Consider the following 22,232-nt stretch of genomic DNA (forward strand, 5'->3'; position numbering starts at 1 on the left):
TCTACTATCCTGGTACTATGACCTGCAACTTGACCAATGGGTCCTTAAATGAAGACTGCTTGGGAATAGAATAAATCTAAACTAAGTACGGGAGAGGAAGGACAACAGGGAACCTACCCGGGGAAACTGGAAGGCCAGTAGCCCTACATTTTGACCCATGTGGAAAAGGAGTTGAAACAGGATTTCAGGCAACACCTCAGAGCCAGTATCTTTCCCATTCTTTTGCTTATTGCCTATTTAAGAAAGTAGAAACTTTATATGTGATGCCAAGCACTTTAGGCTCCCCCACTGTTCCTACTGGGTGGGAGGTGTTTTATTCTTACATTGATTTGCCATTGAGGAGTCATCTCGAACTGAACACTCTGGAGCCAATACCCAGGATGCTTGTGCGAAGTGCAGAGCAGATACGCTCTCCCCACATACCCCAGGCTCCTGATACACTGAGGTACTCTTACTAATTGTGGCCAAGAGTGGGCTGGTGGAACAGCTGTTGCTAGAGGATTTGGTAAGCAACAGTATAAGGACATCTGGCAATAAAGAAGAGAAACAGTGTCTAATATAAAAATAGAATGAGACACTGTCAGAGCAGGTCTAAAAAGTGGGCCAGTACCATAATCAGTTGATGTGTCCTTCTCACGTCAATGTTTCTCTTTCCCTCCCTTTCTCTCACTCCCACTCTATCTGAAGATAAACAGAAAAATATTCTCAGGTGAGGATTTAAAAAAAAAAAAGCAGGTCATTAAAGCAAAACTGGAATATGCTTGTCTCATCCAGCTTAAGGGGCCAAGATCACTCTACATGGCATGGATACAGGCTACTCTTTCTCATCTGTGGATGAACGTCCAGGAACCTATGTATAAATGACCCTTAGTTTCAGAACATTTGCCCCCACCTTCTCCTAAGTGATAAGCAGCATTTTTGTAATTTGAACATATGTCTGATCTATTAATGTTGAACAAAAAGATGCATCTACTGTTTTTTGTGATATCTTTGTTGCCAAGACTTGAGAAAAGTCTGAATCCATCTAAGATTTTTGCAATGCTTGTAGGCAGACACAATATGCCAAGAGCTCAGAGATGATAAAAAGATCCCTAGCCCTGGGCAGTTTGGCTCAGCGGTTAGAGCGTCGGCCTGTGGTCCGGAGAGACCCGGGTTCGGTTCCCGCTAAGGGCACGTACTTCGGTTGCAGTTTGTCCCCGGCCCTGGTTGGTCGTGCGGGTGGCAGCCACTCGATGTGTCCCTTCACGTCGATGTTTCTCTCTCTCTCTCGCTTCCTCTCTCTCCCTCCCACTCTATCTGTACAAAAAATGGAAAAATATCCTCGGGTGAGGAAAAAAAAAAAAAGATCCCTAGACGCAGCATCTCATAGGGGTGGGGGATGGGCACGGAGTCTACACGGTCTGCTTGGAAGTTAAATCATTCCCCTACCTTTCATTAGAATATCTGTGATGCATGCTTATCATATGAACTTTTATGATTATGGAAGAATGGAAAGACAGAGAAGAGATGTGGAGATTCTGTAATGGGATGGGAGGGGTTTACAACTATATTAATCTTCATCAAAATATGTTCCTTCAGGCTGGGATTTTATATCATATTGCCACTTCCCATGATGCCTCAAAACATAGTTAAATCTGAAAAGTTTCTTAGGATTCTAAGAGTCAGACTATTCTATAAATTACCCAATTAGAAATCCTCTCTGCCTTCCTAAAGTTCCCATACTAATTCAAGGAGACCATGGCTACTAAATGGGAAGATACCTTTCACACCACGAGAAAGAACATGCTCACACTGTAGAAATCCCCAGGAAAATGGAGAACTTGAACACAGTATAGCTAGCCCTCACAGCATGAAAGAAGGTGAGGAAACTGGCGATTCTCCATGCAGACACACAGGTGAGAGAGCAGATCTCCCGCCTCCATGCAGATCTCTCATGGTGAAGGCACAATTCTATACTGCAGAACAGAGTTACTCATCTAGCTATTGAGGTAAAGGTCCCCTCAGCCCTCAAGGGTGGACAGGGAGGGTGTGAAACAACTAGAGACCCCACACCGTCTGCAGTGGCTGTTAGTTATTTTAAGTTACAAACAGGCTTGTTCGTTAGTCCCAATGTGCCTTACAAAAATGACCATATTCTATGCATGCCATTCTGTGAAAAGGTGGGGAAGCACTGCTATAGAAGACAGTGAATTGGAGACATCCTCATATTATAAAGATACAGACATCCCCAAACTGGTGGAGAATATGGGGGAAACGTAGAACCTCACCCACCACTATGGATAAGCTTTTAGTGAAGACACTAACACCACCGCATACCGTGGAAAAGAACATGGTGAATGTGTAGACAGCAGCTTCCAGAACATATCGGCTCCGAATGGCCAGGACCACGGGTGGCAAAAACATGAGGTTGCTCAGGCAGAGCAGTAGTGTGGACAGCAGCTGGAATCCGTAGGTGAGCGCATCCGCACTGTCCGTGCAGCCCCAGCCCCGCCACCCTGCGGGTGGGGAGGGCACAGGGTGGAAGGGTGCAGAAGGCAGCAGACAGGTTCGCCAGACGCTTCTGCTGGGGGCCACTAGTTAAACCCAGTGCCACAGCCAGGGAGGGTGGTCTCACCCTAGCCCCGCCCTCCGGTTCTCGCCAAACCCAGCCTCAATTCAAGTTGTCGCCCCTCCCGACAGGCCGACAGGCCGGGGGCTCAGGGGGCCCACCCGCGCCCCGTCGCCAGCCCCGCCCTGAGCGCTCACCAGCCTTGCACTCGCAGGCCGCGTACAGGTAGTTGTGCGTGCGCAGCAGCTTGCACTGGCCATAGGGCCCGCAGTCGTCCACACAAGGGGACAGGAAGGTGCGCAGCCGCACCTCGGCAGTGGCGTTCCGGCACCGCACAAACCTGCGCGCACACACGGCAGGCGGTCATATGGGGCTCGGCCGCTCCCGCCCGCCCCGTCCGGTCCGCAACAAGCCACTCACCGAGGCCCCGCCGCGCACAGGGAGCGGAGGGTCAGGAACCAGGTCCCGGTCTGCGGGAACGGGATTCGCAGCCTGGCCACTCTAGAGGTGGCACTGACTGAGAGGAGGAAGCCAGACAGGGACTCTGAGGGGAGAAGGGAGAGGTCAGTGAGAGGGGAGAAGGGTCATTGTGGGGTAAGGACCTAAGGAATCCACACCCACCTGCCCCCACTTCCCCAGACCCTAGTCCATCCTCCTCCATACCATCCCCCACCCCATCCCGGCCTCCTGCTCCGGACTACCAGACTTTTCTCCTTCCCCCATTCCTCATCCTCACCTTTGGAACAGGTCACTGCTGCATCTCCCAGACTCAAGGGCACCTCGTGAGTCAGGCATCCAAACACTGTCACATTTTCCTGGTGCAGGGAGCTCTGGGAAGGGCAGGTATGAAGATGAAGCTGTCCCACCCTCCAGCTCCTACCACACACACCCCCACCAGACTCCTACACCTGTTAACCCCTCCCCATAAACTCCTCCAGGTCCTCACCAGACATCACATTCCTGCAGGTGCACCGAAGCCCATTTCTCCTCCTTTTTAGAACAGAAAAACTTGGAAATACAAAATCTCCCACATCAGAGATCTTTCAAAGACTGATGAAAAGGCAAGGTCCAATTTTTAAACTGTTCAGGCTAAAGAGAACACCCTCTTTTTCAATCTTATCTAGCTTGTTGGGGGGTAGGGGCTGGGTGCTGTTGCTGGATGTAGAAACTAGTTGTGAACAAAGGTAACTCTAAGGTTTTCAATCATCTTCACCTCTTCACCTGAGCCTGAAGGCAGGAGGCATGTAAAGAAATGTACTCTTCCTCAGGTGAAGCCATCCGGTGCTCAAGAGTGGTGACAGAAGGCCTGAGGGATTAAATGTAGTACTCTGGCTGGGATTAAAGGAAACTGATATCCACAGGAGTAAATGTAAAGGCATGTCTACAGGAATAAAGGCAACAGGTTGCCACAAGCTCACCTCACTCAAGAAGGATTTGAGGCAGCTTATTAAATACATTTAATATAAATAAATGCATGAAGGAAATTGAAAACAGGATAGGAAAGTAAAGTTTTCCCTAAATGTGGGCCATATATTTGATGCTGGCTTCCAAGCAAAGCAAAGGAAACATGATGAGTGACCAGATTTGTGAGTCCATCAGATGAAGGTGAATCGGAGTCACGGAAGTACAGTGGTTCTCAGGTAAGTCCTCATCAAAGCACTGTGTGCTGTTGTGCATCCTGTCCTCAATGACAAGAATGAATTTCATACAACTTGCTCATAACTTTCCTCAATGCAAGCCTAGGGCAATATGCCAAAGTATCATTCAGTAAAAGTCATGGGGGGGGGGGGCAAAGATAAAAACGTTCTCTAGGTATGCAGTTCTCTGATCCAAATGATCAGTTCTTGGTCCAAGGGGAAAAAATCAAAATACTTGGAAAGATCAGAGTATATGTGCCAATATACCTTTCAGAATAAATACAACAGCTATCTGAGGTGGGTAGTAAGGGTCATAGCACGCAGGTAGGTGGAATGTAAGCAAATGCCCATTAGAATAAATGGATGAGAATGCAGAGAGGGACAGGGTGAGGGCCTAGTCTCAGGATACTGAGGAAGAACAACTGTGGGTGCTGCTGATCTCTGATATGGGCTCTATGGCTTCAAGGTCAAATCAAGACTTCACTGTCATTGCCCAAAGGCATGGCAATAAGCAAACACAAAATACATACAGTTTTAGCGAGAACAGAGTCAGACAAAATTTGAGTATGAAAAGAAGGAACATCTTCGGTTTGAAGAATCAGCTCTGTCCTGACCAGCAGGACCACTTGAAAGTTCTGAGCCATGTTACATAAAGGCTGGATCAAGCCACAGATCAGGTCTCAGGACAGTTCCTAAGAAAATGATCCCTGCCCCTAGAGCTGGGAGATAGTAGAATTAAAAGGATCCCTTGCCTGGCTAGTGTGGCTCAGTGGATTGAGCATCATCCCATGGATGAGAGCTCCTGGTTCAATTCCTGATCAGGGCACACTCCTGGTTTGCGGGCTTGATCCTGGGTGGGGGGCGTGGAGGAGGCAGTCAATCAATGTATCTCTCTTACATCAATGTTTCTCTCTCTCTCTCTCCCTTTCTCTCACTCTGAAAAATCAATAAAAACATATATTTTTTTAAAGGGCCCTGGCTGATTTAGTTCAGTGGTTAGAGTCTCAGGTTCAATTCCGGTCGGGGCACGTACCTCAGTTGCAGTTCAGTCCCTGGCCCTAGTTGAGTCATTTGGGAAGCAACCAATCGATGTGTCTCTCTCACGTCAATGTTTCTCTCTCTCTCTCTCCCCCCCTCCCACTCTATCTGAAGATAAATGGAAAAGTATCCTCAGGTGAGGATTTGAGGAAAAAAAAGGATCCCTGGCTGGGGGATCCTTATTGGATCAATGCCAACCTAAGACAGTTGCTAATGGCCTGACTCCGGGCTCTGCCCTCAGCCCAGTCTTATTCAATGCTGAAAATAATGACTAAGAGGTACAGAAGGCTGGTTTTTCAAATTCGAATTACACATAGTGGAGAAATCCCAAGACCCAAACCAGTATCATTAGGCAATGCCTCAAAGATGAACATAAATTCTTCCATTCGGGCTAAAGTTCACTGGAAAAATATGAGCTGGGAATTGGCAGCAGGTCACATGAACCAGGCTCAGGGCACAAACTTATGAATGCCCTTGGTTACAACAAGACAAACCCAGCAGTTAATGTGGAGGACTGGGGAGCTGCACACCAAAAGGCTAAGCTGTTGTGTTATGAGGGTGTCTTCCCTATTTTCCAAAGCTTTTATATATGATTCTATTATTTTTATAATTAAAAAGTAAATGAATAAAATTGTTTTGAAGAAAATAAAAAGGAAGGAAAGGAAAAAGACCCAGAGATCTTAATTCACCCCAAGCCCCAGGTGATCCATGTGCTGCAGCAGCAGGACGAAGCAATTTAATCTCAGGCTTCACATCCACCAGCTGCCACCCTGGTCAGACCACCTCGGATCACTTATTTCAGACACGATGACCAGAAGTTTGACCAGAGGAGACAGCCAAGGATGGGGAGAGGCCTAAGATGCTGATATTATGCAGCTTTGAGAAGGTAGAGGGGTATCTGAAGGGCTGCTGAAATACTATAGGGATGTAACAAGTACACCGCGCTAATACAAGATGTGAATAATTGGGGAAAGGGGGGGGGGGAATGGAAATTCTTTGTACTTTCCATTCAATTTTTCTATAAGCCTAACACTGTTCTGAAAAATCAAGTCTATTAACTTTTTCTCTTAAGGACTGGGATAGATTTACTGAAATACAGCTTCTGGGGCAAAACAAAAAACACTGGGTAAAAATCCATGAAGGCAGGTTTGCATGGAATGTCAAGACTGCCATGAGCAAATGTGGACTGCATGGCCTTGAGGGATGGTGAACCCCCCAGGGGATATGCAAGAAAAGTGAACACTTGCCCTAGAGAGAGGCCCTTGGTAAGTGGGAGTTAGGCTACAAAACTGGGGAAATCTGGATTGTCCTGGCTGACCCAGCCCAGCCACAGCAGAGTCAATACTCTGGGCATGTTTGTTGACCAATATTGGGATAGAGATATGGTCTCCAATCATAAAGGTGAGTGAAAGCAACATGCATAGGCTTCCGCACCCATCACCTTCTTTTTTGAGTCCCCCCATAGGGGCAACCTCCCCGCTCTCCACAAAGTACCACATTGAGGTGGAGCTCCAAGCTAAGGACGCCTCCGCTGTCCAGCACTGGCAGCAGCCTCAGGCCAAACACGGCAGGGCGCTCAGGGGGGAGGGCTACGCTGGGGCCAAAGAAGATGTAGAAGTGGACGGAGAAGGTGTCCAGCTCATTGCGCAGAGTCGGGCGCACTGGCCAGCAGTGCTCAGGTGGAGATGTGATCCCAGGCCCTTCCACAGGGGCTCCAAGGGATGGTGGCTCTAGTGGCAGTGGTTGGTTGCCCAGTGACTGAGGCATGTTCATGGCAGCTCCAGGGACCAGGGCACGGGACAGGCTGGGCTTCGGGCACTCTGTGGGGCAAAGGAAATCAGAGCTGAGGCCTGCCACCCTCACAGCCCTTCAGCCCCACCACAAACCAGATATGAGCCAGACAGGATTTAGCAAAGGGTGGGAACTAGAATCAAATGCCCCTTGGGAGTATGTGGCATCCAGGGTCACAGGATAGGGCACAGGGGTTTCCTAGTGGTCACAGCTACTAGAATGTCATGGTGGAGGGAATTAAGGTCATCTTTCCCTCCCCAAGGACACTGTTGAAATAGCTGACTGCCCTCTCACTGACTTGAATGGGCTTTCACAAGGCCAGTGTCCCAGAGGTCCTACCTGTCCCTGCCTACCTCAGGAAACTGAGAGATTAAATTAAGAATAATCAGGTCTGTTAGTGAGCCCCAAATGGTTGGCGAAATAACTTGCAGCTCCAAGTGGGGGGCTTCAGGGAGTGGAAGAAGCCTAGATGGGGTCAGGGAGATAGTAGGGACATGGCAGAGGAGCAATGCCCGCCTCTTCCCAGTCACAGATGTCAACACAAGCTGGGTGCTGGGGCAGATGTGGGGCTTCTGACCTTGCAACCGCACACACAGCTGGAAGCGGATGGTCCTGCCAGGGCCCCGGGATGGTGTCTCCACACGCACGTAGACCCAGCGCCCCCAGGGGGGCAGTGCTAGCTCCAGCTGGCATAGCAAGGCACCTCCACATACCACAGAGCTTGAGTTGTGCAGGGGTGGGGCCTTGGGACGTAGGCGAAGTGTCAGGGGGCAGGCAGATGCCCCACGGCCCCCCACACACACCAGCTGTGCTGAAACCCTGTAAGTGAAGCTGGGCACAAAGACCCTGGGCAGAGGAGAGTTTGGGGGTAAGAAAACACAGCATATGCAAAGGTGAGAGGGACACCAGAATGAGGGAAACACTAGGAAGAAGGGGGTGAGGAGGAGGAAGGAACACAGGTGAATAGGAGGCCTTTTCAGGTCCAACCCACCCTGGGGGCTCTGGGGGCCCAGCAGGAACAGGCAGGTAGGCTTCCAGCCAAGAGAACCCTGCTGCCTGTTTGAGGTCAGGGAAGAAAGAGGGAAAAGGCCAGGCTTAGGGGGGATTTGACTTACTTGTATAGGGCTGAGCGATTGTGGGGAGACAGAGTTTGCTCTGAGGGACGACCAGGCACCAGTACTGCAACGTCCAGTAAACGCCGGACAATCAGCTGCGGCTGAAGGAGGTACTGACACTCATCCTGGAGGCCCTGGGACAAAAGCAGGGGGTTTGGGAGGGGAGAGACAGCAAGGGTGCTACTAAAGCAAGGTGACCAGGACCGGCTGATGGAGGGACAAACCTCCTCTGGCCTCCTGCTCCCAGGGCAGTGACTGAGGTCTAAGTTCTGGGTCCTTCCTATCTGATTACCTCTGTCCTTCTTAAGTCTGCAGGATCTGCTGTGATCTCCAGCATTGGCTGAGGTTTGGGATTCAAAACCAGGCCCTTCTGACAATCAGACCCTGCCTGTTCCTCCTCCAATCTAACCCTCCTCCTGAGCATTCCTGAACAGCCCCTCAAAGTAATTTCACACCACTCCAATCTCCCACCAAGCCCTCAGGAACTTACAACACTGGCTCTCTTTGGAAAGTTCCATAAAGGTCTCCAGTCCAAAACTCCTCCCTCCCCCACAATGTGAATCTTCAATTTCCTTTATTCCCTACCTACCCCTTCCAAGTATTGTCCAGCCTCTGCTTTAATACCCTCAGGGAAGGGACATTCTTTACCTCCCAGGTAACCTCCAGACTGTAAGCAACTTGATAATAGGAAGCTGGTCTTAGGTTACTTTTGTTTCCCCAGACACAGAGCCTAATGTAAAGTGTACACCTCACAGACAAGTTTGCTGAATCCATGAATGAAGAGATGAATCAACCCAGCTGAGGGCAGCTTTGATCTTCATGAAGCCAAAGCCTGCCTTGTGTCTCCACTCCTACAGCTCTGTCTCAAGGGACCCACAGATACAGCCATTCCTTCTGCCTCGGGCTAAAGAACAGCCACAGCTCCCTGGACCGCTCTTCTAGACCAGATCCCTAACCCTTCTCCACTCAGTAGACACCACCTCTGGCCCACACAGCCTCGGCACTCTTCAGTGAGCACAGTCCCATTTATTCTAGTTCCTTCTCTGCAGCATTTGCAACTCTCTCAGCCCTGCAACTGTAGCAGTTCAGGGGACGAGGGGCCTCCTGATTAGGGTTCTCTGATCTTCTGAAGGACAAATGACCTTTTGCTGGCCCAATAAACTTGAGGCTACTGTTCACTTACATGTTTATTCTGACTGAGACATATCTCTAAAGCTTGTTCTGGGACAAAAGTTCCAGGCTCTGACATCCCACTGAGTTCCATGCCATGGAACAAGCCAGCCAAGGCACAGACATCCAGCAAAGCTCCACAAGGCTCAAAGGAGGCCTTATGGACGCCAGGCCAGAAAAATCCCATTACCCTCTGCCTGGAATTTTCCTGTGATTTTTGCATCACTGCATTCCCAATGCCTAGCACACCACCTGGCAAACACTAGGTGCTAAAAAATATCTGATGAGTTAAAGAATGGGTATCAGAAAGAGTGTACCTTCAGAGAGCTCCTAAATCCACCCTGTTGCTCAGGGACCTCAATCTGACATCCAAAGACGAAGTCCCTCATCTTTGGTGTCAAACCCTAAGGACCAGAACTACTATCATGTCATTTCATCAACCCCACTTCCTACGACAGGAATCACCCACAGTAATCTTGTGGTAAATGATCCCATGTTCAGGAAGTGACCCATTTCCTTGTTGGACAGTCTGTGAGAAAATAAGTTTTGCTCCACATTTTGCTTGCTATTGGCTTAACTGAAGAATCGGTGGACATGACCTCAATGGATAAGATGTGCTCCTTCCTTATACTGTGTAAGGTGCACATCCAATACCCCTCTCTTATTGTAGAGAGGAATGTTCAGTCAGTGGAGACCAGGGAAGGTGCAGAGATGCAGCAACCTTCACCCTATGGTGGGGCTAGAGAAAGGGCACTAGAACTCAAGTCCTCAAGAACAGCCAAGACAGAAGCCAAGTAAGAGTCCAAACTGAGTCAATATCAGCGGTCATGGAAGGAACAGGGTCAAAGCCAGGAAACTTGAGAAACCAAGAGGGCCAAAAGGGCCAAAAGTGAGGAGTAGTATGGGAAACAATCTGAAAGAAGCTGGAACAGAAGGCCCTAGATTGATTGATTCCTAGACTGCCCTAGTATGGGTGGGCTGGGTTTCTTTAGAAAGGCCTAAGCAGGGTGGCTCTGGATGGGGCTTGCAGATTGAAGATGCCCCCAAAACACTTGGCCTTCTCCATGGGAATATCCCAGTACCCATTACAGCCCCTGGCCCACTGTCGGTCAGCAGCAGTCAACATGGATGTGAGTGAGTGCTGAACAGACTACAGGGGCCAAGAATGGGAGCAGGTAGACCACTTAAAAAGGTTACTGTGATGGCACAGGAGAAAGCTGAGGGTAGGTGTGCTAGGAGTGGAATTAGAGAGAAGAAGATGCATTCAGGGCATGCTTTAGAAGTGGAGTCGACAAGACTGTTCTTTATGGATTGGTTGTAGAGCAATAAGGGTAAAAGAAGCATCAGGTATGACACCTAAATTTGGAACTTGAGAAATCAGCAAATGGCAGTGCCATTTACTGAGAAGAAGACTAGAGAAAGAAAAGACTTGGACTGGGAGAAGTAAAATGGGAATTGAAGAGCCTGGTCGGTGTGGCTCAGTGGTTGAGCATCGACCAAGAGGTCGCCAGTTCGATTCCCGGTCAGGGCACATGCCCAAATTGTGGGCCCGATCCCCAGTGGAGGGCATGCAGGAGGCGGCCAATAGATGTTCTCTCTCATCGATGTTTCTCTCTCTCTCTCCCTCTCCCCCTCCCCTCCTCTCTCTAAACACCATTAAAGAAAAATTTTTAAAAAAAAATAGGAATTGAAGAGATTTTTACTTTAGGCTCTGTTTTGATTTATAAATGCTAAGTTGCAGGCACTCTTTTTTTTTTTTGGTACGTGCCCCTAGCGGGAACTGAACCCGGGACTCTCTGTTCTGCAGGGCGACGCTCCAACCGCTGAGCCAAACTGGCCAGGGCTGCAGACATTTCTTAAATATCTAATCAGAGATGTCAAGTAAGCAACTGGATATAAAGTCTGAGATTCAAAGAAATTAGAACTCACTGAATACATTTGGAATGCATTAACTTATAGGTGGTACTTAAAACTACTATGCTGGAGACACCTGGAAAGAGAATGAAGAAATAAGAAAGAAGTTGTCCCAGGACCAAGCATTGGGGCCCCACAATATGTTTGATCAAGCAGAGGAGACACCAGGAAAGGAGGCAGAAAAGGAGTGGGCAGTGGGCAGGAGGAAACGCAGGACAGTTCTGTAAAGTCACGAAGGCCAAGAGGAGAGTCTCTCAAGAAGGGAAGAGTAATATAAGGGACTTATTAACAGCTAGTTACTAGTTAACTCTGGAGAGGGGAAGTGGGAACTGAAAGGGAAGAGGAAGACTTACTTTTCACTGCCTTTTGTACCTTTCGAATGTTGTACCAGGTGCATATATTACCTATTCAAAACACAAACAAAATAATTTAGGAGGAGGAAGAGCAGAATGAGCACTGTCAGCAGATTTTTAACCTCTTCAGCTGAGATACTGAGCCACCTTCACCCTAGCTGGTGGATTCAAACAAATCCTTTCTTCTGTACAATCTGCTTCTTTGGTTTCCTTATCATGGTTTTCATTATTTTACCTACTTTCAAATCTTGGACGGGAGAGAGGAAACATTCAAGGAGAACTGTGCCCCAGACAGTTGGAGAACTTTCCCCTAATGAGCCATTTGGGTGCCAGATGGTACCCACAGCCCCTCAGGGCAGACTGGCAGCTGGGCACCACAGGATGAACACATGGTCCAAGACAAGAAAAGCAAGGAGATGGAGGGCACGGGTCAAGATAGAAGAGGCTGATTGGAGGAAGGGGAGAGGAAAGGAGAGGTGAGATCAGTTTTGCACAATATGAGTTTGAGAAGATAGCAGAAGGGCAACAAAAATTTGCCATAACCCACTATGTGCCAAGCTCTGTGCTGGGTCCTAGGAATACAGTGGTGAACAACACAGACACAGGGGTTAGCAGAAGTGTGGGACTAGAGCTCAGGACAGTGTCCTGGACCACAATGGTCACTCCCCTTTTACAACCTCCTAAGGCTCCTTGTCACCCTCAGGATAAAGTTTAAACTTCTAGGCCCTTCATGATCTGGTCTCTGCTCATCCCTCTAGCTTCCTCACCCACCCCAACAACCACCCCACACCGAACCACTCCAGTTCTCAAGCTTTAGCCCATGCTATTCCCACCACCTAGAATGCCTTTCCTCGCCTTCTCACCTTCAGGCCTCACCTTCCGAAAGTCTCTTAAGACCACCCCCACCATACTACCAAGCTGAGTTAACTATCTCTCCTTTGTCCTCTTAAAATATGTTTTATATCTCACGAACATACATCTTATTTATCTGTGTCCCTAGCACCCAACCCAAGGCTTGGGACAAAGCAGGTACCCAAGGACTAAGGTCTAAAAGGAGTTCCGAGCTTACCCCCAAAGCTAAGGAGGGCCCTAGAAACACTGCCTTCCTATTGCTAGAACTTTTCAGTCCCCACCTAAAGATATTCCTTAACCCACATTACTTCTTATGTTGGCCAAGCCTCATAGGAAGTCAGGACCTGGAATAAGGAGGAAGCAATTTGAGAAGCAGCAGCCCTGGAGGAATGTTCTGGATGATAGGCTTGTGTCTAGGGAATTAACCAGAGAACTGAAGAATTCTTAGAGGCCCATTTAAGATTCCTAAAGGAAATCAAATTCTCAGAGGAACCACAAAAATAATCCTTTCTTCCCCATCCCCACTCCACCACATTCCCACCCCCTGAGCCTCTAGAACAGGCCTGGCTGAAGAGCTACACCTCTCATGGTGTCCCAGGTGTGCTGCCATTCATGAGCAAGGTGTGACTGTGCCCCCTTCTCTCTGATATCCCCACACCCCAGGGAGCTCTGCTGGCTAGGGCTCCAGCTTGCAGCACCAAGTCCACCAGGACCCATTTGCTATATCTAGTTGCAGATGGGTATGCCAACCAAACCTAGTTCTGACCTCTCCTGACCAGGCTGCAGCTCCCATAATACCAACCCTGACCTAGGCCCTCGTTTCCTCCTCATCACCCAGAGAGATATTTGGATAACTAGAGCAGGGCTTCAGAAGGATTTCCCGTCAGTCCTCACAAAGAGAGTCCAAGATTAGAGGTAAGATCGGGAAGAGACTCTTTGAAATTTTGCCAAAGACCCAAGACATTCCTCCAAATAGAATAACTCTTAGTTCTGATGGGAGTCAAGACCTACCTAGAACTCAAAAGCCATTTCCAGGTGAGCTCTCATCCAGAGAGCTCCCAGACTTCGACAGGAAGTTCTCTAGTACATCACTCTCAGGAAAAACAGGCCTATCACTGAGGTCTCCAGACACTACCTCCACCCTAGTCCCCATTCTGAAAACAGCAGTGCCAGTGCACGTGGCCCTGTGCGACGCTCAGCTCATTCCGCTACAGTAGGAGGAAGAGAGGTGAGTCTAACAGTCACAGAGCCCCTGCCCTCAGGGAACTCAGCCTGGAGAGAGATTTCTGAATCAAATTTTCCCGAGTGGTAATTTCTGTCCCTCTCAATTCTCAGTGGCCAAATCCCGATAGCTTTCATGTTCTTCAGCATCTTGTTCTTTAAATCCTCGCTCTGCTCATGCTCGGTCTTTACCACTGGCCCCCACACACTTGGCCATCCCACTCTTGACAATGGCCAGCTAATCACACCCTCCCTTCCTGTCAACAGACAGGAGTAAGAAAACTATAGATCCTCTCACTATGCGGAAAAGTCTGCCCAACACCCAGGAGTGGCATGAAAACTTTGTGGCATTTCCTTCCCCTCTAAATCAGAATGGAAAAGCTTTCTGACCTTTGAATCTACACTTCAGATTTTGACAACCTCTGCCTATGAAATCAGTGCAGATATTTGGAGGAAAGGGAGGCAACAGTCAGGATGGACATCAGCTGCCCAACGCCTCCTTTTAACAGTAAGGGCTACCCTGTCCCAGAGTGTTTTATGTGGTCTTCCAGAGGGTGTAGAGAGCTTAAATTATGATAGCAGAGGAATGCATTCTCCCAGATGGACTAACAACTGAGCTGTGGCCTATGAGAGTCTGAAGGGCTATCCTGAGTTTGTGCAGCAGCATTTGACCTGTCCCTTGCTGCCTTCTGATCACCTCGATTAGCCCTTGCACCTTCCAATAGGGAGGGACACTACTCTGCAGTACCAGGGCCTCTGGCTGACTGCAGACTCTGGACTTTCCCTTCAGCTTATGTGGACCCACCATGTCTTCCTAAGGCTCCCAGATTGCCTCGTACAGGTCTTGGGCTCTGGCCCACCAAGTAACCTACTGGCCTCTAGCTAGGCCCCACCTTAGCCACCCTCATGCAGTTGCCCATCTGGTACAAGGCTGGTGTTCCAAGAATTCAGCAGAGATGGAGAAGCTGCTCTGGCTCCTCCTAGACAGCATCAACCCACCTTGACAGAGATGTGGCCATGGGCCGGGGGAAGGTGGGCAGCCAAGAACCAGTCCCCAGGTAAGGGGCTGCTGACGTTAAAGATGCCTGAGGTGCGGTTGGGCAGTGTCCAGCTGAGGGTTAGCGAGAAAACCCCAGGCACAGCCGTGTCCCCTGGGAAGTGTGTGCGCAGGGGATTGATGACAGGGGGTGCCCCCGAACGGAAATACCTGGGGACCAGAATGAGGAGAGGAGGCAATGAGGTGGGAGATGGGAAATGGGGAAGAGAAAGGAGAACAGTCACTCATAACCAGCAAACAAGTAGATTCCCTATACTGACACATACAACAAAGTGGTTCCGGGTCAGGGGTCAGCACAGAAGGTGTAAAAGGTCAGCTTAGACACTCACACAAACAGTAGTCAGGAAATAATCAGGAAACAGAAGCCTTGGCCCTCACTCAGTCATACTTCAGTCTCAACAAGGGTCAGGTGTCAGGGTCAAGAGGTTTAGATACTCATAAAGTCACACTTTAGTTTGGAAACTAGTCTGGGGTTAGAAGTGGGGGTCAGGAGGTAAACTCAGACACTCACACAGTCACACTTTGGTCTGGGCAGTGGTCCCCAAAGGATCCTCCCTGCTCCTTGAAGATGATGAGGTTCCAAACAGCCAGGAATGTGTCCTCAGGAACATGGAAGTGGAAGAGTTCGGTGCTGGCAAAGGAGCGGAAAGGACTCAGCTTGCGGGGTGAGCAGGTGGAGTAATCGGTCAGGAAGAGGCCTCCTGGGGAGCAGGCAAAATAGAAAGGGGCAGGTAGGACAGAGGGCATTTCCATTATGCAGCAGGCACACCAGTCTTCCTGACCAATAGCACCAGCTCAACAAATGCTCTTCTCTGAGCCAGGAACTGGGTCTCATGCTGCCCTAGCCATCATCTGCTTTAATCCTTACAATGACCTTGAAAAAGTGACCCGTTTTTATAGATAAGGAAACTGAGGCTTAAACCTAGATCTGTGTAAATCTAAAACCAGGACCCTTTATATGACTCCACAGCTACCCTCACTTAGGAGTCATTGTTCTCCTCCCACCAAGCCTAACAAAACAGAGGTGTGGACATGAGCATGGGAGTGTGTGTGTTGGCATAGGCTCTTAGGCCACTGAGCAAGCTGGAACTCCACCTGTGGGGCTTGGGAGTCAGCATGAAACTGTGTAACTAACTTGTTTATTTTCTTCTCCTTTCTGTTCCCCTGTGGTCAGGAGCAGTAAAAATCCTCAGAAGCTTCACAAGAGCTGTCTGTATACTGGCTCAGGGCAGGAGGGGTAAGGGGAAAGTGTGGTGAGTCTGCAAGGGGCCTGCTTGGGTGGCAGAGGCAAGGACAGGAGCTGGCAGCCACCACAAAAGCTCCTGGAAGAAGAGAAAAGGAGAGTCACCAGGCCCTCTAGATTCAGAATGAGCAGCCAGAGGGCGCTTCCCCAAGGGAGGCTCAGGGAGACAGTCAATCGGTGACTTAGTGGAATCTCAAACCACTTGGGAATATTCACATTCAGACAGGGGGAAGGGAATTCATCTTTAAATGAAACACAAGATACCCAATCATGGCCATTAGGAGCAGAGCCCAGGTGAGCAGGCAAATCTGGTATCAGCGGCTAGCCCAGCAAACACAAGAGGGCTAGGACTGCTGTAAGAGTGGAAATAACCTAGTAGCTCAGCTGGATAGAAGAGAGTCCCAAATAGCAGGCAAAGTTCTGGGGAATCTGACTGCTCTGGAGACTTAAGGCCAGAAGATGCCCTCAGGACAGGTGAGAAGGTTAGGAAGCCAGCAGTTTTGGGGCACTGAAATACGGTTTCAGCCACATAGGAAATACCCACAGTGCTTACCTAGTCTGACAATCTCCCTTTCTGGAAATGGGAGATATAACTCCACCAAAAGAGATCCAGTCATGGAAGTAGGGAACAGACTAAACAAACCTCAGAGGGATGGGAGGTGGGAGGGGTGGGAAGAGATAAACCAAAGAACTTATATACATATATGGACAACCACTCAACATAGACATCAGGTTGGAGAAAGCAGGAGGGAGGTGGGAGCAGGAAGGGGGGGGGTCAATTGGGGGGGAAAGGGGAACATCTGTAATACTTTCAACAATAAAGAAAAAAAGATGATATAACTCCAAAAATAAGGTATTAGAAGCAACAGAGAGCCTGGCTGGTGTGACTCAGTGGATTGAGTGTTGCCCTGTGGACTAAGAGGTCTCCAGTTCAATTCCTGGTCAGGGCATATGCCCAGATTATGGGCTCAGTCATATATATATGAAATAACAGAGAAAGAGGCCTCTGGGAAAGGGAAGCTGGTAAAAGAGGCACACAAGTTAAGGTTGGCCCCACTGAACTATAGCAACCTCAAGAGTCACCCTGTAGAGAGGTGGAGTCCACTGGCCCTAGACTGGCCTGTGCTCATCTTTCAAAGCCATGGTGACACCCAAGGACTAGTCTGTCTAGTTCAGACCACATCATCAGTCTCAACTGTCAACAAGGAAGATCTGCCACCTTGCAAGCTAAGCACTGCCCAGGAACCAGAGGCTCACAGAACAGCATTGAGAGAGCAGTGACAATATATCCAAGACGGATGAAGGGAAATGAACCAACTCATGGGGAAGATAGTTCCTAGGAGCCCTGGCTATGACAAATGGAAGGCAGAAAGCCAAGAGCTGAATAGTCTGGATCTACTGTCACAAGAAAGCAGAGCTTTGGAGCACCCTCTGCTGTGCTGCGGGCGGGGGCCTTCTCCTCCCCAAAGCTCATACCACAATGGGTGATTGAATAAGCCATTGCTACTGTTAGGGAGAAATCTTGGCCAGGCTCCCAGTGCTGATCCTCAGAGAGCTGCTCATGAAAAACAGCTAACATCTTTTGGAAACAATGGACAGATAAGCACACAGAGTCCTGTGATTCAAAGGAACAGAGCATCGCCTGGAGAATTGGAAATCTATCTAATTGAGTCACTCCAGAAGTGGCCAGGGGCTACAGAGGTCACAGAATAGGCTGCTAGGAAAAGGGAGTGAGCAGCAACTGGTGGTGGGAGGAACCTAGAAGTTCTGAGGGCAGATGTTTGAGAAAGCATCCATAGCCCCACTGACTCCAAGCTTTGGTTTGGGGTTTCACCAGGGCCTACAGAGCTGTGTCCCAGAGGAAGCATAAGCAAGGCCCTAGGTAAGCTCAGATGAATCTATCCTGGATGCCCCAGTACTTCCAGATGAAGCTGGGATGATTCTCCACCACCACCTGAAACACACACGCACACCCTCACAGGGGTTAAGGCTGGCCCTGCTGATGACAGCACTAGGTAGAATAAAAGGCCACTTTCTGGAAGGCAAAGCATGCCTGGGTTATGCAAATGCAGTTAGCTGAGCCCAAGGAAAAGACCCAAGGATTAAGGTGGGACCAGGAGGACCAGGAGAACCAGGAGATAGATACCCTCCATTCCTAAAATGAGACTGAAGCCAACAATAAGCATTTATTGAGACCAACTGTGCTGCTATGATCCTCTAACACTGCCAGCCTCTCCTGGGGAAAATCTATCACCCCTACTAGGTCAAAGAGCATTCCTGCAGGCCAAGCCCCAGTTACCAGGGCAGTGACTACTAACAGCACTAAGGGTACCCCTGTCTGCAGTAGGGCCCATTCAGCACTCTTCCAACTTCATTACAATTTTCCCCAAACCACCTAATCCTGCTTCCAGACAATTGTGTTTTAATCCACATCTTTCCACTTTCTACAGCTCTGCGGCTGTCAGTTACCCTCCTCCCCTAGCCAGCTCATGCTTGCTCAATGGACTCAAGAAGCCATTATGACAAAAATGGAAACTGTGAATAGGGCTCAACAGTAGGGACTCCCCCTCCCCCAAAATGAAAAACTGACCTGGCTATTACCTTCCTTTGAGTCAGGCGGGGGGGGGGGGGGGGGGGCAGATGGATTACTTGTGTATGTTATGAGAGGCATCCAACACTGCCTCCAAACTAGGAACTATCCACTGGGAAGCTAACACTTCAGTGCTCTGTCTACAAGAGCAGGAAGAGCTGAAGAGAGAATTCATGGGCCACAATATGTACCCTCCCTCTTATACAATAATAAAGGACACACAGGCTCATGTACATACACAACATACATGTACCTACACTCACCAGTGCACAAGCATGTACACACACTGCATATGCCATGCCCAGCATTTCCACAGATCCCTCAGGTATACACTCAGACATGTAATTGTCTAGACACCAGTGAGCTTAGACATCTCTGCAGGGGCAGTGACATTTGGCATGCATTGATTTCCTCAAGCTCGTACGCTGAACCAGAGTTCACTGCAACCCAGTCCCCACCCCCACCTACTTAGTGCCAAAGACTCCCTCAGGCACTTCTCCATCCTATCCACGATAGATCATCTGAGCTTACCTAGGGCCTTGCTTATGCTTCCTCTGGGACACAGCTCTGTAGGCCCTGGTGAAACCCCAAAGCAAAGGTGGCTGAGAGTTGGGGCCATGAACACCACAGTCTACTTCTTAGGATGGGACCATCTTTCTGGCACATCTCCTATAAGCAGCCCCCCCCACCCCACTTCCCACATTCCACCCATTATGAAGTTGGACCTCTCCCTCTCCTATCCAAATCACTTCCTTGCTGGATGGTGGCCCTAGGCTGACAACTGGCAAATGAGGAACAGTTCATGATGAAGCCCCCGTGTGGGCAGACAGGAGAGAGGACAGGTTGTGCTTTGAGCCTTCCCCTACTTGGGTTTGTTTTCCTATTAGGCATATACTGCAGTGAAAAAACCCACTAGTGTGGAATAGAAATTAGGAAACTTTTTTTCTAGCCCCAGCACTGCCATTTACAAGCTGCATGACCTTGAGCAAATTGTTCCCCTGCTGAGCCTCAGTTTCCCCATCTGTAAAATGGCCTTGGAGTTTCAACCCTGCTCTAAAAGTGTCGGGAATTATTCCTAGGCAAATCGATCTTATTTGGAACAAAACTCATTACATGAAGAAAACCTGTTATAATGACGACTCATTCATATCCATCTGTTTGCTACATGTTATTTTCAAAACTGCTTTTTTAACCCTGTTTGAATGCATGCCCAATATCCCAACACTGGACTAGAGGCTGTCTGGTGTGGAACTATGTCTCTCCCATCAAACTTTATGAGCAGGAGCAAGACTTCCTTGGAAATGCAAGAGTCAAGGTGGGGTCAGAATGGACACCAGAAAAGAAAATCTTGGAGTCTCTGGCCTAGGGTCTATTAGTCACCTGCTGAGCCTCAGGCCCACAGTTACCTCTCTTCTGCCCCTCCCAGTTCCTCTCAGATGTATAAGAACTCTCTCCTCCCTATTTCCCCCCACTTCTTCCCCAAAGATCTAGTTACTAAGGTCCCACCTCTCCCAAATCCCTCCAGTCCACCCCTCCTGGCCAGAACCCCATCCCTTCCTCAGTCTGCTGTTTCTGCACTCACCAGCCCCTGGGCCAAAGACAGAAAACAGCAACAGCAGCAACAGGGCTGGTGGCAGCTGGAGCCCAGACCTGAGCCGGGGCTGGGAGAGGGGCAGGGGGTGAGAGAAAGGGGTGGGTAGCGGGAGAGACTTGGGTAAACACAGAGATGACCGCAAAGGCTGAGTTAATGGGTTGGGCTGGGCTGGACACGGGGGCTTGAAAAAGAGGAGGGGATGGGATGGAAGAGGCTGTGAGGGGGACTGGAGTAAGGGCAGGGTTGGGGCCCTGGGCTTAAGCAAACACTGTGGGTGGGACTGGGACAGAGGCTGGGCTGGGATTTGTGACAGGAGGTGGAACGGGGGCAGAGGCGGGGATGGGGGCCAGGCCAGGGCCTGGGACTGAGGCTGGAGGCGGACCCTGGGTCTGGGCACTCGCTGGTACCCAGACCGGGATCTGGACCGATTTGGGAAGCAGGGCGAGGCGGGGGCCGGGAGCCAAGGCCGGGATCCGGGCGACAGGACGAGGGGCCGGGATAAGGGCTGGGCCATGGCCCGGGGCGGGGGCGGGGCCCGACAGGCCAGCGCGGGGTGCTCGCCGAGCTGACCCGCGGCTCCGCTCCCCACCCCCGGGGTGGCCTCCGGGGTCCTCGCGGGCCCGAGGCCGGGGGCGGGCCGGCGGAGGCCGAGCCGGGGACTTGGGTAGGAGTTCAGGCCTGGCGACTCCGGCGGCGCTGAACCGGCGACAAGCAGGCCCCGCGGCGGCCTCGGCCTGACGTCGTGTGGCGCTCCGCCCCTCGGCCGTTCGATTGGTCCCTGCTGGCTGCCAGCAGGCCCCGCCCAGCCCCTGCCTTTCTCCCAACCCCTGTGCCCCGATGTCCCCCTCGGGTCCTCACAGACCCCACCGGCCGCCCCACAGTCATCTCATAGGAACCCTGCAGAGACCCTCACAATCCCAAACACCCACGGATGTCCCCACGGATACCCGCGAAGCCTACTCAGAGACTCTCCAAGAGTCCCGCAAACCCCCGTAAAAGAAGTGAACCCTTTAGGTCCGTCCGCTCCAGATCCAATGCAGCCCCTTCGGGAGACCACACCCACCCGGGAGGTGACCGGACTGGACTGCTGTGGACACTGAGACTACTAGGCGTCCCGGTTGCCCTGGTGACGGATTCCTTCTCTTCCGGCCTGGGTTCCAGAGGCTTCAATGAAGTCCCTCCATCGGTCCTGAACCCTCTGTCCCTCCCCCTCCCACCCTTCCCCAGATCTTGCTGGAGCTCCTTTGCGAATCTCTGCAAGTGTCCAAGTCTCCTCCCCAAGTCGTAGGCTTGCAGGCAAGGCCTTTCACTACATAGCGCCCTGCAGCTGAGTTTCATCCACCACCAAGAGCCTTCCCTTTCTCGGGCTAACACTTCCCATTCCTAGCTGCAGGCAAGATCCTGACCTAAGGACTTGTAAAATCCAAGCGAAAGCCCAGAGGTACGTAGTCTCCAATGGCCCCTCCTCCAAACCCTCATCCCATTTCCCTCTTAACACTTCTGTCTCTTCCCACCTCGGTCCAACACCTTTCCTATTCTCTACTTTTCATCCTTACCCTCTTCCCTTTTTTCCCCTTCCTCTCCTTCCACCCTCCTCTTCACACTCACCCATCCCCCACCCCTCCAACCCACAAGGTCTCTTTCTCCTTTTACAGAAGTCTAGTCATCTTCCTCCCCACCATCCTACCTCTCCCCTTACTTCCTGTCCCAAACTCCCCCTATGGAAAGGCTCTGAAGAGTGTTAAGTGATGTATTTAGTATCTCTGGAGCATGGGGGAAAGTAGTTGCAGGGAAAGATAAGGCTGGAATCCTTAGACACCGTTGCATATGATGACAGGCCTTGAATATCAGGGCCAAGACATTTGGACTTATTCCCTAGACTGAGTCAATGAGTATTTTTAAGCAAGGAAATGCCAGGTTTGTATGTTAGAAAGATCGAGATTGGGTCATTAAGGAAGACTCACTTCTGTCAAACATACTTCCAAGATAAATTAAGCATACCCCACTCTCCACAGCATCCCCGATTTACCTCAGCACAATACCAGCTCATTTGTATTGTCATTTTGGATAAGCTGTCTCCTTCCCAGATTCTTTCAACTGAGTCCAGTG

The 22,232-nt window shown here is 50.0% G+C and overlaps 1 protein-coding gene across 1 annotated transcript in view; it reads right to left on the bottom strand.

Moving 5' to 3' along the window:
- The window catches only part of TMEM8B (transmembrane protein 8B), a 30,355-nt gene extending 9,718 nt beyond the window's left edge, over window positions 1-20,637 (bottom strand). The window contains exons 1-10 of the mRNA XM_036261161.1: window positions 20,112-20,637; window positions 15,208-15,397; window positions 14,639-14,846; window positions 8,130-8,263; window positions 7,592-7,860; window positions 6,718-7,043; window positions 3,285-3,378; window positions 2,969-3,092; window positions 2,746-2,888; window positions 2,317-2,495 (exon numbers count right to left, since the gene is read on the bottom strand). Of these exons, the coding sequence (XP_036117054.1) occupies window positions 2,317-2,495; window positions 2,746-2,888; window positions 2,969-3,092; window positions 3,285-3,378; window positions 6,718-7,043; window positions 7,592-7,860; window positions 8,130-8,263; window positions 14,639-14,846; window positions 15,208-15,397; window positions 20,112-20,637 (2,193 nt within the window). The remainder of the gene's footprint in view (window positions 1-2,316; window positions 2,496-2,745; window positions 2,889-2,968; window positions 3,093-3,284; window positions 3,379-6,717; window positions 7,044-7,591; window positions 7,861-8,129; window positions 8,264-14,638; window positions 14,847-15,207; window positions 15,398-20,111) is intronic.
- Between the last annotated feature and the right edge of the window lie 1,595 nt (window positions 20,638-22,232).

The sequence above is a fragment of the Molossus molossus genome, unplaced genomic scaffold (genome assembly GCF_014108415.1).
Source record: "Molossus molossus isolate mMolMol1 unplaced genomic scaffold, mMolMol1.p scaffold_m16_p_14, whole genome shotgun sequence".
NCBI classification, from domain to species: Eukaryota; Metazoa; Chordata; class Mammalia; order Chiroptera; family Molossidae; genus Molossus; species Molossus molossus.